The 16,798-nt window shown below is 33.5% G+C and overlaps 1 protein-coding gene across 1 annotated transcript in view; it reads right to left on the reverse strand.

The window, feature by feature from the left end:
• Nucleotides 1–1,698: 1,698 nt before the first annotated feature.
• LOC104676879 (deleted in azoospermia protein 4-like) overlaps nt 1,699–16,798 on the reverse strand; it is a 52,003-nt gene continuing 36,903 nt past the window's right edge. The window contains exons 27-34 of the mRNA XM_030926339.1: nt 15,359–15,430; nt 14,560–14,610; nt 12,398–12,469; nt 11,599–11,649; nt 9,651–9,722; nt 6,395–6,429; nt 4,766–4,837; nt 1,699–1,759 (exon numbers count right to left, since the gene is read on the reverse strand). Of these exons, the coding sequence (XP_030782199.1) occupies nt 1,699–1,759; nt 4,766–4,837; nt 6,395–6,429; nt 9,651–9,722; nt 11,599–11,649; nt 12,398–12,469; nt 14,560–14,610; nt 15,359–15,430 (486 nt within the window). The remainder of the gene's footprint in view (nt 1,760–4,765; nt 4,838–6,394; nt 6,430–9,650; nt 9,723–11,598; nt 11,650–12,397; nt 12,470–14,559; nt 14,611–15,358; nt 15,431–16,798) is intronic.

A 16,798-nucleotide genomic window follows, 5' to 3' on the forward strand; every position in this document is an offset into this window, starting at 1 on the left:
AGCGTCATCCTATATCCAGTCACAGACGAAAAAAAAAAAAAAAAAAAGCTAGTTCTGTTTTAAGCCACAAAGTAATGGTTAAACATTTCCTTTTGAATGTAAAGTGTGTAGCCAGTTTTGACAAATCTGGCAGTTCCACTAAAGGTTAAGCATGACTTAGCAATTCCATTCCCAAGTGTATATGCAAGAGAAATAAGAACAGATGTCCACACAATAACTTGTACATGAATGTTCACAGCATTATATGTAACAGCTAAAAAGTGGAAATAATCTAAATGTCTTTAACAGATGAATGGATGAACAGAATGAGGAGTATCTATAAATAAAGAAGTGAAGTTCTGATACATGCTAGAATATTGGTGAACACTGAAAACATTATGCTGAGTGAAAAAATCCAGTCACAAAAGGCCACATTATATATGATTCCATATACATGAATGTCCAGGAGAGGATAATCCTTAGAGAAAGAAAGTAAATTAGTGGTTGCCTAGGGATACACGAGTTCCAGGAAAATGGCAGGTGACTGCTAAGGTAGGGGTGTGATTTTTGGGGTGATTTAAATATTCTGAAAATGATTGTGGTCATGGCTGCACAACTTTGAATATATGAAAAAACAGTGAAGGGCACACTTTAGGTAAACTGTATTACTCGTATTATTTCAATACACCTATTATTTAAAAAACACCTTCCCTTTATTAACCAGAATATTTCTCTCCCATTGGACTGACCAAGTTAGTTCCTTTTCATATTCATAGACTTAGAACTACAAGTACCCAGAAACCTTTAGTCCTGTACCTTCTCATTTTAGACTTGTAAAAACTGGAGGTTTAATAAGATTTATCTATCCAACATAGAAAGTGGGATCAGAAATCAGATCTTTCTGGAATTCAACTAGCCACATTCTCTTCCACTTCACCAACTCTGAATCAACCTGTACTTCTTTTTATTCAACTTTTTACTGCTTCACTTTACCCTTTCACGCTGTTCAGGTGTATCATCTGAGTAAACCATTTCTTTCCTTCTCTTTAGTTTAATATGAATGCATTAAGTTCTACTTCTTCTTCTTCTTCTTTTTTTTTTTTTTTTGAGACAAAGTCTCTCACTATGTTGCCCAGGCTGGAGTACAACAGCACAATCATGGCTCAATGCAGCCTCAACTTCCCAGGCTCAAGTGATCCTCCTATCTCAGCCTCCTCTGGAGTAGTTGGGACTACAGGTATGCATCATCACACCTGGCTAATTTTTGTATTTTTTGTAGAGATGGGGTTTTGCCATGTTACCCAGGGTGGTCTTGAACTCCTGAGCTCAAGCAATCCACCCACCTCAGCCCCCGAAAGTGCTGGGATTACAGGCTGCATGTGGACGAGATCTGCTTTCTGCATCTAAAATTTTCTTTTACTATTTGGTCAAGGCAGTCAATTAACTCTCTTCTCTAGTAAACCCTTGCAGCTACAAATTTCTGCTGCAAGATTCTTCCCTAAATGTCACAAGGTTCGGCAGCAGAAAATACACTCCAGGTAAAACCCACTCTGGTTTACTGGGTTACAGTCAAATGCCAACAGTTCAATTAAATGCTCTAAGAAATCTCAAAATACATACACCACAGGAAAACAGTTTAAAGCTAACAAGCGCTTTTAAATTATGCATACCATTCCCTTCATACCTTGAAGTAGTCATCTTGAGTAACAACAGAATTTATCAGTCTGTTCTCTTGATTAAACAGACAAGATACCGTTTGTATGCTTTGGTCCACAGATTTCTGAAACACAGAAGTTTTCAGTAATATAAAGACAACTCTTTCTTTCAATCACTTTTATTTTTTTGATGGTTTAATGAACATATTAGTTTATTTCTAAAGAAATGCAAAAAAAAAAAAAAAAAAAAAAAAAAAAAAAAAAAAAGCTAAAAGAGGCTCTGAGCAGTGGCTCATGTCTGTAATCCCAGAACTTTGTGAGGTCAAGGAGGACTGATCACTTGAGATCAGGAGTTCAAGACCAGCCTGGCCAACATGGCGAAAACTCTGTCTCTACTAAACCCCATCTCTACTAAAAATTAGCTGGGTGTGTTGGCAGACATCTGTAATCCCACCTACTCAGGAGGCTGAGGCAGGGAGAACTGCTTGAACGCAGGAGACAGAAGTCGCAGTGATCCGAGATCACACCACTGCACTTTCAGCCTGGGAAACACTGTGAGATTCCATCTCAAAAAAAAAAAAGAAGGAAATTCATAAAAATGAGATTCACAGTTCTTACCACATATCACTCAGTGTGTAGTTTTCTGACAAATTAAAGAATTATCTTAGAACTTTAGTGATAGAATACTGGTTTAAAAAGCTCAATTTGTTAAATCCCTAATTGAACTCCAATGTTTCAAGAAAAAATACTCAGGACAAAACCTGACAATTATACTGTAACATTATGTTTTAATATTTATTTGCATTTTTAAATCGGGTATCAAATCAAGGAATTTACATTCCATTGGGACTTCTTCAGTATTATACCTATTAACAGCACATCAACTACTTCCACACTCTCACCTATTTAACAGAACTTATGTGATGCAAGAGTGACAGTATTGTTACTACAGAAATTTGCAGTAATGATAAAATGAAAAAACAACCCTGTCTATTTCAATATTTGAATAATTACTACTGACTTCACTGTTGGGAACTTCTGCCACATGTTATGGAGAGAATGCCATAAATATTTTCCACTGCTTAAGATGAAAATTGTTGTAAAAGAAAAGGGAAATATAATTCATACTAATTCTAGTTTGAGGAGTAGAATTCTAGAGGAAGCCCTCCCACAGAATTCTGCAAAATCATATTAATACAGTATTTATTAAAGAATGGTTTTTCAAAATTAGTGGAACTGAAATATAGGAAAGGACTGCTGAATCAGAAACTTTTATGTATATATTAAAAATCTGGGGTATCCAATTTCAACAACCTTTACATTAACTTCTGAATAAGAGTCTATTATTTAAGCTCCATGATTTATGGCTAACATCTTTAAATTTGGGCAAAAATGTTTGCTTCTCAAAAAAAAATTATTAAAACTAGAAAAAAATACAAACTATATATTTAAGAAAAACAAAATTAGATGTTTGCCTTTTGTGGGCCATTTCCAGAAGTTGAAGTAGTTTCATGAATTGAGCACTCATTTGGCACAACATCACCTCCTGTATCAACTTTACCACAGTGGTAATAAATAGCTGAATAAGCCTATATTTAAAATAATGAAATATAATTAAACAGATACACGATACTTTTAAAAGCCATGTATTTATTCTTCAAAAAGGTGAGCTGGTATCAAAAGTTTCAATGTAGGCTGTGTTGAAATTCAATTGTATTACTTCAGAAATCTTGTTTTAAATGAAAAGTTGAAATACATTAAGGCAGCCTTTTGTTTTAAAATGGCTTCCAGAAATCAACATAATCAGAAGTAGAAGGACTCTAAGAAACGAACGCAGTAAGGGAGTGTTTGAGAACTTTAGCACTTATTATATCCTTCAAATATCCAATTGTGATGCAAGACAGCAGCTCTGGTGTGTTAGAGGTAATACTTTTGGTTTTATTACTATTCTTATGGGTAATTAGCAGCAAAACATTTCTGTTTCTCTTCAACAAATTTTTTATGGCTGGTAAAGCCAGAGGCGTATTCTAGGCAGATACATGCCAATTCTAAAGCCACATTAACACTACTATTCCTGGATTATATCATCTATCAACAAGTAACTGAACACTTATCAGATATGTGGACCAGCCATTGTTTCAGCACACAAAAACCTGAGAGAGAAAAAGGCACTGTTGCTCCATGGGAGTTTACAACTGGGTTAAAAACAAGGTAACAAAATGTAAACATTAATATAAGGCACCAATTAAAAATATCTATAGGCATATATGAAATGGAAAAAAAATCAAGAAAGATGAAGTATGTTTCACTAATTCACTTTACTCAATAACCCCTTTCGCTATTCAACAGGCCACTGTGAAGGCATCTTAAAAAAAAAAAAAAAGAAAAACAAAATTATTCATATATTCCTACACGTTTTCAAAAACACATGAGATATACAATACTGAAGCACTTATCATGTTGGCTCCTTTGTTATTAAAATGAAAGAAGCGAAGAGTAGGAAAAAGAAGTACTTTATGTTTCTATTCCCTGACGTTTTTGTTGTTACTTCTATATATAAAACCTCACTGCTTTCTCAATTTTCTGGAGTTGGCACTGCGGAAATCTCAAAAGATACTAGTTCTTTCAATTTATTATTTATTACCATAGATATGATTATGGATCACAGATACACTCATATCTATAAAAAGAGGCCCAGAGAACTATTATCCTCAAGCAGCCAGTTAAAATAACAAAAAATTGTAATTCTGTGCTCTAAGAATGGGGTAATAATTTTATTTCATTCTATCTCCCTAAAAAAAAAAACTATGAAACTCAGTTTGGATGTTTCAGCTATTTGATAGCAAACGCAAAAAAAAAAAAAAAAAAAAAAAATGCTGAAATACAGATGGACACACCAAATCTCAGAAAACTGTTCTACAGAAAAGTTATTGCTATGTATATTACTATCAAGATATTACTCTATTACTTCTAAATAATACAGAGGGCTTCACTACAGACCAATTCTAAGTGTTTTCTTAAATTTTAGGTACATTCCTCTAGATTAAAATGACTATTCAGGCAATTTGTATAAACAAGTTAAAGGCCTCAATAATATCTGAAAGTAAAACATTTACTCCCTCTCTAATTACCTGGTGATTATATACAGGCAACTGGTATCCAGTGATGACCTGACCTGGTGAACTTGGATAAGTAGGATACGCCTAAAAGTAAGTTTACAGAAAGAATGAATGAATACGGTAAAACATTTTTTTAAATTAGAAAGAAATATTAATCCCAATATAAAAAAAAAAAGAAAAACTTGAAAATATTTCTTACTTTTCTATATACAACAATGCAGAATTCTAAATGAATGACTTCAGGGAAAAAGAAATATTCTCTGTCAAGTGCTAAGTCCCTTTGCGTGGCGCGGGGGAACAGACAAATTACAAAGAAGTGACTATTTCACCAGGCAAAGTTTACCTTACTGGGTACTTATTCCCAACCAAAAGTTATTTCTTAGACTGGTGATAAGGCTCCATTAAGACAGATTTCAGTGTAAGTTAATACATTTGCCATTTATTTGTCAATATACTTCCAGACAGTTTTGTGTTTAACAGTATTATAGGTTAATATGTAGTTCTCCTACAGATATTATGGTATTTTCTGTACTTCATTTTTAAAAACTAAGGGGAGTATATAATCCAAAACTGCAGAAGAGGCAGTACAATGTCTTCATATTTCAATAAATATTTATTGTTTGAAAACATATAGGTAGCAGCATACATGAATACACCCAGATTCACCATGTATTGGCTCATCGTGAATGTTAGAAAAAAGTAGGGCTGTTTTTCTAGCCATTGCTCAGAGAAGGAAAAAGAAGAAGAGGTATACCCTACATGTTTCAAGTACATGGAAAATGTCAACAAATGAGAGACACTGAAGAACTATCACTACTACTTTGTTACTTTATTTTCCATCAAGGAAAATATCTTTTAAACTAAGACATAAATAAGATGAACTAAGAAGAAAATAAATATTATTTATCACCAGTAAGTGATAGAGTATGTCAAATCCTACTTTAATTACCAAATTACCAGGATCAGAGAAATCAGATGCCAGAAATTCACAGGATTTATAGGTATAGTAAAACACATCAGAAATCTACACATTTCAGAACCAGAATTTTTCCAGCAGTTTATATGAGCAGTCATCTGGAAATCACAGCAAGTAAAGAAGAGCTAGATGAACTGCTAACCTTAGGGAACAATAAACTAGGCAGAAACCTAAGAACAGTTGCTTTCAAATATTTTTGCAACTAGTTACAAGTGGGGAAAGAAGCTTGGGTGTTTTAGAGGTAATACTCCTTTTTATTTGTATTCTTATTTAAGAACAATTAACAGCAAAACATTTCTACTTCTCTTCCACATTTTTTTTTTTTTTTTTTTTTGTGGCTGGTAAAGCCAGAGGCAGATTCTAGAAAGATACATGCTAATTCTAAAGTAATATTAATACTATCTTTCTTAGATTACTCACTCTATCAACAAGTAACTGAACACTTGTTATGTGGACCAGCCACTGCTTAAGCACACAAAAACCTGAGAGGGAAAAAGGCACGGTGGTGCCCATGGGAGATTATAATTGGGTTAAAAAGAAAGTAACAAAACATTAATATAAAGCATCACTTAAAATATTTATAGGCATATATGTTATGGAAGATAATCAAGAAACAATAGGAAGTATACGGTAGGCTACTTCACTTTACTAGAGGTGCAACTTACCTCCTTTGACCTCCAACAGGCCACTGTGGTGGCATCTTAAAAACAAAAAAAGGAAACCAAAATTATTCAAATATTCCTACATATTTTCAAAAACACATGAGATACATAACATTGAGGTACTTATGCTGACTCCTTTATTATTATTATAATAAAAGAAACAGAATGGAAAAAAGAAGTACTTTATGGTTCTAATCTCTGACATTCTTGTTGCTATTTCCACATATAAAACCCATTTCCTCGATTTTTTTGATTTTGGCATTGCGGAAATCTCAAATATGTTAGTTTTTTGAATTTATTACGATGGATATGATTATTGGTCACAGACACAGTCATATCTATGAAAAGAGAACCAGAGAACAACTATCATGAAGCAGTCCGCTAAAATGAAAATAAATATAATTTGAATTCTGTGCTCTAAGAATTGGGTAATAATTTTATTCACTCTATATCCCTAAAAACTTCATGAAAGTCGGGCTGGATATTTCATTCAGCTATTTGACAGGAAAGGTGAAAACTACATGCTGAAATATAGAAGGACACCAAATCTCAAAAGACTGTTCTACAGAAAAGTTACTGCCAAGTATATTCCTGTCAAAATACTCCATTACTGCTAAGTAATACAGAGGTCTTCATTCTAGACTAATTCTAAATGTTTTCCTAAATTATAGGTATATTTCATGAGTTTAAAATGACAAACTATTCAGGAAATCTGCATAAACAAGTTAGAGGCCTCAACAATATCTGAAAGCAAATCACTTTACTCCTTCCTATATTACTTGATAATTATATACAGGTAACTGATATCCAGTGGTGACCTGCACTGGTGAATATGGATAAGTAGGAAATGTCTGAAAATAAAATTTATAGAAAGAATGAATAAGATAAGCTATTTTTTAAAATTAGAAATATCATTCCCAATATCACAAAAATATGAAAAACTTTAAAATATTGTTTTTCTATATACAACAATGCAGAATTCTAAAGGAATGACTGACTTCATGAAGAAAAATACTCTCTGTCAAGTGCTACATTTTGGGTGTGAAACGGGAACAAATGATAAAGTAGTGACTATTTCACCAGGCCAAGTTTATTTATACTGTGTACTAATTCACACCCAGAAGTTATTTCTTTCACTGGCAATAATGCTCCATTAAGACAGATTTCAATGTAAGTTAGATTAATACATTTGCTGTTTCCCTGTAAAGATACTTCTAGACTGTTTTGTATTAGACAATACTATGGGGTAATATGTAGTTTTACAGATGTTATAGCTTTTTCTGTACTTCATTTCGAAAAACTAAGTGCAGTATATAATCCATAACCACAGTAGACATAGTATAGTGTATGTTTCAATAGATACTTCTTGTTTGAAAATATGTAGGTAGTAGCATACATGAATACACCCAGATTCAGTAATAGCTCACAGTAAATGTTAGAAACAAGTAGGGCTTTTTTTTTCTAGCCTTCGTTCACAGAACGAAAACACAGCAGAGGTATACCCTACACATTTCAAGTACATGGAAAACGTCAACAAATAAGAGATGCCGAAGAACTATTTCACTATTATTTGGTGACTGTATTCTCCATCAAAGAAAGTATCTTTTAAACTAAGACATAAATAAAATGAACTAAGAAGAATATAAATGTTATTTATCACCAATAAGTGACAGAGTATGTCAAATCCTACTTTAAATATCAATGTAACCAGGATCAGAGAAATTAGATGCCAGAAACTTACAGGATTTACAGATACATACTAAACCACATCAGAAGTCTACCCATTCCAGAACCAGAATATACCCAGAAGTCAGCAATTTATATGAGGAGGCATCTCGAAATCACTTAAAATAAAGGATATCTAGATGAACTGCTAACCTTAGAGAAGAATAAAGTAGGCAGACACAAAAGGGGAGCTGCTTTTATTCACTTTAGGAACTAGTTATATGGAGGGAAAGCAGCTCAGGTGATTTAGAGGTAATACTCTTGTTTATTCCTACTCTTAGCTCTCTTGTATAAATTTACCATAAGTTAATTAACTAGTCATTTATTGATATTCTTTTAGATATTTGAAAGGTTTTGATAATATAAATAAATATTGTTGTACATAAAAAAAGTAATTAACAGCAAAACATTTCTGTTTCTCTTCAAGAAATTTTCTCTTGCTGGTAAAGCCAGAGGGAGATTCTAGAGGGATACATACTAATTCTCAAGCCACATTAATACTACCTTTCTTAGATTACATAGTCTATCATTATGTGGACCAGCCATTGCTTAACTACACAAAAACCTGAGAGAGAAAAAGGCACCGTTGCTCCCTCTAGAGTTTATAATTGGGTTAACAAGAAAGTAAAAAAATAAAATAAAATAAAACAATAATATGAAGAACCACTTAAAAATATTTATAGGCATATATGACATGGAAAAAAAGCAAGAATGAACAGGGAGTGTGTTTGGCTAATTCACTTAACCTCAAGTACAACGTAACCCCTTTGCTCCCCAACAGGCCACTGTGGTGGCATTTTTTTAAAAAAAAGGGAAATCAAAACTATTAAAGTATTCCTACACATTTTCAAAAACACATGAGACATACAATATTGAAGTACTTATTCTGCTATCTCTTTTTTTTAAAAAAGTAACAGAATTGAAAAACGTTAAGTACTTTATGTTTCTAGTCCCTGACGTTCTTGTAACTCACATATATGAAATCTCCCATTTTTCCCAATTTTCTGGAGTTGGCGTTGTAGAAATCTCAAAGATACTAGTTCTTTCACTTAATTACCACAGATATAATTATGGGTCATAGATAGTCATATCTATGAAAAGAGATCCAGAGAACTACTATCATGAAACAGCCAACTAAAATAAAAATATAATTAGAATGCTGTGCTCCAAAAAGTGGGTGGTAACTTCATTTCATTCTATCTCCCTAAAAAAATTCATGAAAGTCAGTATGGATATTTCATCCAGCTATTTGACAGTAATGCTGAAAACTACATTCTGATATAAAGAAGGGGACACCAAATCTCAGAAAACTGTTCTACAGAAAAGTTATTGCCAAGTATATTCCTGTCAAAATATTACTCCATCACTTCTAAATAATACAGCGGTCTTCATTCCAGACTAATTCCAAGTGTTTCTTAAATTTTATGCACACTTCACTAGTTTAAAATGACCAACTATTCAGGCAATTTGTATAAACAAGTTAAAGGCCTCAATAATATCTGAAAGCAAATCATTTTACTCCCTCTTACATTACCTGAAAATTATATACAGGCAACTGATGTCCAGTGATGACCTGAACTGGTGAATCTGGATAAGTAGAATATGCCTGAAAATAAATTACACAGAAAGAATGAACTAACATGGTAAACCATTTTTTTAAAATTAGAAAGAAATATCAATCCCAATATAACAAAAATATGAAAAATTTGAAATACTAATTATTTTCCTATGTACAACAATGCAGAATGGTAAATGACTGACTGATGAAGAAAGAAATATTTTCTGTCAAGTCCTACCCTTGGATGTGGAGGGAGAACAGACAAATGACAAAAGAACTGAGTATTTCACCAGAGTAAATTTGCTTTACTTATACTGTGTACTTATGTCTACTCAGAAATTATTTCTTACACTGATGATGAGGCTGCAATAAGACAGATTTCAGTTTAAGTTAAATTAATACATTAGCTATTTGCCTGTAAAAATACTTCTAGACTGTTTTGCATTTGACAATATTATAGGGTAATATGTAGTTCTAGAGATGTTACAGCTTTTTCTGTACTTCATTTCGAAAAACTAGGCCGGGCGTGGTGGCTCAAGCCTGTAATCCCAGCACTTTGGGAGGCCGAGACGGGCGGATCACGAGGTCAGGAGATCAAGACCATCCAGGCTAACATGGTGAAACCCCGTCTCTACTAAAAAATACAAAAAACTAGCCAGGCGAGGTGGCGGGTGCCTGTAGTCCCAGCTACTCGGGAGGCTGAGGCAGGAGAATGGCGTAAACCCGGGAGGCAGAGCTTGCAGTGAGCTGAGATCCGGCCACTGTACTCCAGCCCGGGCGACAGAGCAAAACTCCGTCTCAAAAAAAAAAAAAAAGAAAAAAAAAAAAAACTAAGTGCAGTACACAATCTAATACTGGAAAAGAGACAGTATAATGTCCTCTATGTTTTAATAAATACTTACTGTTTGAAAACATATAGGTAGCAGGTAGCAGCACACATGAATACACCCAGATTCAAAAATGGCTCATAGTAAATGTTAGAAACAAGTAGGGCTTCTTTTCTATCCATTGTTCAGAGAAAGAAAAAGAAGAAGAGGTATACCCTACACGTTTCAAGTACATGAACTGTCAACAAATGAGACACACTGAAGAACTATTTCACTGCTATTGTGTTCTTTATTTTCCATCACAGAAAATGTCTTCTAAACTAGGACGTAAATAAAATGAACTAAGAAGAAAATAAACTTTATCACCAGTAAGTGATAAGAATATGTTAAATCCTTCTTTAAATAGCAAAGTAATAGGAATCAGAGAAATTAGATGCCAGAAACTCATGGAATTTATACATACATTAAACCATATCAGATATCTACCCATTCCAGAATCAGAATATATCCAGAAGTCAGCAATTTATATTAGGAAGCATCTGGAAACCATTTCACATAAAGAATAGCTAGATGAATTGCTAAACTTAGAGAAGAATAAGATAGGCAGACCATAAGGAGACCTGCTTTCAAATACTTTAGGAACTAGTTACATGGGGGAAAGCAACGCCGGTGTTACAGAGGTAATACACTTTTTAATCCTTATTTAAGAGTAATTAACAGAAAAACATTGCTGTTTCTCTTTATCAAATTTTTTATGGCTGGTAAATCCAGATGCAGATTCTAATCAGATACATGTTATTCTAAAGCCAAATTAATACTACCTTTCTTTGATAAAACCACATGAGGTCTACCTTTCTTTGATTATATAGTCTATCAACAAGTAACTGAACATTTATCATTATGTGGATAAGCCCTTGCTTAAGCACACAAAATCCTGAGAAAGAATAAGGCACTGTTGCTCCCATGGGAGTTTACAGTTGGGTTGCCATTGTAACACATTAATATAAAGAACTATTTTAAAAAATTAATAGGCATATATAATATGGAAAAAAAATCAAAAAAGAAGAGGAAGTATACATTTCACTAATTTGCTTTACCAGAGGTACAACGTAACTCCTTTGCTCCCCAACAGGCCAATGTAGTGGAATCTCAAAAAAAAAAAAAAAAAAAAAAAGGAAACCAAAGTTATTCAAATATTCCTACACATTTTCAAAAACACATGAGATACATAATATTCAAGTACTTATCATGATGGCTCCTTTGTTATTATAAGAAAAGAAATAGAATGGAAAAAAGAAGTACTTTAGGTTTCTAACCCTGACATCCTTGTCACTTCTATAAATAAAACCTCGCTGTTTTTCCAAATTTTCTGGAGACGACACTATGGAACTCTCAAAGATATGAGTTCTGTGAATTTATTACCACATACATGAGTGTACGTCATAGATATATTTTTACCATTGAAAAGAGACCCAGAGAACTACTATCATGAAGCAGTAAGTTAAAATAAAAATATGATTATAATTATGTGCTATAAGAATTAGGTAATAAACTTGATTTCACTGTATCTCCCTAAAAAACTGAAGAAAATCAGTCTGAATGTTTCAGCCCTTTGACAGAAAAGATGAAAAAATACATGCTGAAATAAAGAGTGGAATACCAAATCTCAGAAAACTGTTCTATGGAGAAGTTATTGCCAAGTATATTCCTGTCAAAATATTATTTCTTTACTTCTACATAATACAGACATCTTCATTACACTTGTTCAAAGTGTTTTCTTACATTTCAAGTATATTTCACTAGTTTAAAATGACAAAATATTCAGGCAATTTGTATAAACAATTTGAAGGCCTACATAGTATCTAAAGTAAAACATTTTGCACCCTCTTCAATTACCTGATAATTATATACAGGCAACTGATATCCAGTGATGACCTGCCATGATGAATTTCGGTAAATAGGATATGCCTGAAAATAAATTTCACAGAAAGAATGAATGAATATGGTAAAACATTCTTTTAATTAGAAAGAAATATCATTCCCAATATAACAAAAATATGAACTTTAAAATATTAATTAATTTTTCTATTAACAACTAGGAAGAATTCTAAATGAATGAATGTCATTAAGAAGAAAGAAACACTCTCTCTCAATTGCTACCCTTTGGGAGGCGAGGTAGAACAAATGATATAGAAGTGACTACTACACCAGGCAAAGTTTACCTTATTCATACTGTGTACCTCAGCCCACTCAGAAGTTATTTCTTATACTGGTGATAAGGCCCTATTAACACAATTTCAATGTAACTTAAATTAATACATTTGCTACTTCTTTGTCAAAATACTTCTAGACTGTTTTGTATTTGACAATATTATAGGGTAATATGAAGTTCTCCTACAGATGTCACGGCAGTTTTCTGTATTTCATTTTGAAAAACTAAAGGCAGTATATAATCCAAAACTGAAAAGAGACAGTATAATGTCTTCTATGTTTCAATAAATACTTATTGATTGAAAACATATAGGTAGCACCATACATGAATACACCCAGATTCATTAATCGTTCACGTGGAATGTGAGAAACAATTAGGGCTTTTTTTCTAGTCACTGTTCAGAGAAGGCAAGAAAAGTAGAGGTATACCCCTACATTATTCAAGTACATTGGAAATGTCAACAAATAAGACACTGAAGAACTATTTCACTACTATTTTGTTACTTATTTTCCATCAAAGAAAATGTCTTTTAAACTAAGACATAATAAAATAAATTAAGAAGAAAATAAATGTTATTTACCACCAGTAAGTGATACAGTATGTCAAATCCTTCTTTAAATATCAAAGTAGCCAGGATGAGAGAAATTAGATGCCAGAAATTCATGGGATTTATAGATACAGTAAATCAGAAACCTACCCATTCCAGAACCAGAATATATCCAGAATTCAGCAAACTATATGAGGAGGCATCTGGAAATCATCTCAAGTAAAGAATAGCTAGGTGAACTGTAACCTCAGAGAAGAATAAACTAGGTAGACGCATAAGGACAGCTGCTTTCTAATACTTTTGGAATTAGCTACATGGAAGGAAAGCAGTTCAGATGTTTTAGAGGTCATACTCTTATTTTTTGTTCCTATTCTTTTTTTTTTTTTTTTTTTTTGAGACGGAGTCTTGCTCTGTCACCCAGGCTGGAGTGCAGTGGCAAGACCTCAGCTCACTGCAAGCTCCGCCTCCTGGGTTCACGCAATTCTCCTGCCTCAGCCTCCCAAGTAGCTGGGACTACAGGCGCCGCCACCTCGCCCGGCTAATTTTTTGTATTTTTAGTAGAGACGGGGTTTCACCGTGTTAGCCAGGATGGTCTCGATCTCCTGACCTCGTGATCCGCCCATCTCGGCCTCCCAAAGTGCTGGGATTACAGGCTTGAGCCACCACGCCCGGCCCTATTCTTATTTAAGAGTAATTAACAACAAAACATTTCTGTTTCACTTCAACAAATTTTTTTTACAGCTCGTAAAGTCAGAGGGAGATCCCAGGCAGATACGTGCTCATTCTAAAGCCACATTAATACTATCTTTCTTGGATTATATAATCCATCAACAAGTAACTGAACACTGATCATTATGTGGACTAGCCATTGCTGAAGCATCCCAAAGCCAGAGAGAGAAAAAGGCACTGTTGCTCCCATGGGAGTTTATAATTGGGTTAAAAACAAAGTAACAAAACATAACTCATTAATATAAAGAAGGATTTTTTTTTTTTTTTTTGACAGATTCTCACTCTATCACCCAGACTGGAGTGCAGTGGTGCCATCTCCGCTCACTGTAAGCTGTGCCTCCTGGGTTCACACCATACTCCCACTTCAGCCTCTGGAGTAGCTGAGACTACAGGTGCCCACCACCACGCCCACTTAGTACAGATAGGGATTCACAGAGTTAGCCAGGAAGGTCTTGATTTTCTGAACCTGTGATCTACCCAACTAATGATTTATAAACATTGGTAGGGCATATATGATGTGGAAAAAAATCAAGAAGGAATAGGGATATATGTCTGGCTAATTCACCTTACCAGAGGTACAGTGTAACTCCTGGGCTCCCCAACAGGCCACTGTGGTGGCATCTTGATAAAACAAAAAAGAAACCAAAATTATTCAAATATTTCTATACATTTTCAAAAACACACGAGATACACAATATTGAGGTTCTTATCATGCTAGATCGTTTGTTATCATAATAAAAGGAACACAATAGAAAAAAGAAGTACTTTAGGGTTTCGAATCCCCGAAGTTCTTGTTGTTATTTCTACATATAATACCTCACCTTTGAACTAAATTTTCTGGAGATGTCATTGTGGAAATCTCAAAGATACTAGTTCTTTGAATTTATTATAATAGATATGGAAATGGGACACAGATATAGTCATATCTACGAAAAGAGACTCAGGGAACTACTATCACGAAGCAGCAAGCTAAAATAAAAACATAATTGGAATTCTATGATCTAAGAATTGGGTAATAATTTTATTTCACTCTATATCTCTACAAAATTAATTGAAGTCACTCTGGATGTTTCAGCTCTTTGACGGCAAAGATGAAAAAAAAAATACACATGCTGTAGTACAGAAGCGGACATTAAATTTCCAAAAAATGTTCTACAGAAATGATATTGCTTCATGTATTTATGTCAAAATTCATTCCATTGCTTCAAACAATACAGAAGTTTTCATTAAAGACCAATTCTAAGTGTTTTCTTAAATTTATGTACATTTCACTAGTTTAAAATGACAAAATATTCAGGCAATTTGTATAAACAAGTTAAAGGCCTACATAGCATCGGAAAGTAAAACATTTTGCTCCCTCTTCAATTACCTGATAATTATATACAGGCAACTGATATCCAGTGATGACCTGCCATGGTGAATTTTGGTAAGTAGGATACGTCTGAAAATAAATTTCACAGAAAGAATGAATGAATATGGTAAAACATTCTTTTAATTAGAAAGAAATATCATTCCCTTATAACAAAAATATGAACAACTTTAAAATATTAATTATTTCTCTATACACAACTATGAAGAATTCTAAAACAATGACTGTGGTTAAGAAGAAAGAAACGTTCTCTTTCAATTGCTGTCCTTTGGGAAGAGAGGGAGAACAAATGAAAAAAGAAGTGACTACTACACCAGGCAGAGTTTACCTTATTCATACTGTGTACCTCTGCCCACCCAGAAGTTATTTCTTATACTGGTGATAAGGCTCTATTAAGACAGATTTCAATGTAAGTTACATTAATACATTTGCTATTTCTTTGTCAAAATACTTCTAGACTGTTTTGTATTTGACAATATTATAGGGTAATATGAAGTTCTCCTACAGATGTTACGGCATTTTCTGTAATTCATTTTGAAAAACTAACGGCAGTATGTAATCCAAAACTGAAAAGAGACAGTACAATGTCTTCTACATTTCAATAACTACTTATTGATTGCTATCATACAGGTAGCAGCATACATGAATACACTCAGAATCAGTAATGACTCACATGGAATGTGAACAACAAGTAGGGCTTTTTTCTAGTCATCGTTCAGAGAAGGCAACAAAAGCAGAGGTATACCCTTGCATTATTCAAGTACATGGAAAATGTCAACAAATGAGATACTGAGGAACTATTTCACTACTATTTTGTTACTTATTTTCCATCAAAGAAAATGTCTTTTAAACTAAGACATAAATAAAATGAACCAAGAAGAAAATAAATGTTATTTATCACCCGTAAGTGATAGATACTTTCTTGGATTATATAGTCCATCAACTATATAAAGAAGGCAAATCCTTCTGTAAATATCAAAGTAGCCAGGATGAGAGAAATTAGATGCCAGAAATTCACGGGATTTATAGATACAGTAAAACACATCAGAAATCTACCCATTCCAGAATCAGAATATATCCAGAATTCAGCACTCTATATGAGGAGGCATCTGGAAATCATTTCAAGTAAAGAATACCCAGATGAACATGTAACCTCAGAAAAGAATAAACTAGGCAGATGAATAAGGACAGCTGCTTTCAAATATTTTTGAAACTAGCTACATGGGGGAAAAGCAGTACAGATGTATTAAGAGGTAGTACCTTTTTTTTTTGTTCCTATTCTTTAACAGTAACTAACAAAACATTTCTGTTTCTCTTCAAGAATTTTTTTTTTTAAGGCTGGTAAAGTCAGAGACAGATTCCAGGCAGATACATATTCATTCTAAAGCCACATTAATACTGCCTTCCCTGGATTATATAGTCTATCAACAAGTAACTCAA

This window comes from Rhinopithecus roxellana, chromosome 22 (genome assembly GCF_007565055.1).
Source record: "Rhinopithecus roxellana isolate Shanxi Qingling chromosome 22, ASM756505v1, whole genome shotgun sequence".
Taxonomy (NCBI): domain Eukaryota; kingdom Metazoa; phylum Chordata; class Mammalia; order Primates; family Cercopithecidae; genus Rhinopithecus; species Rhinopithecus roxellana.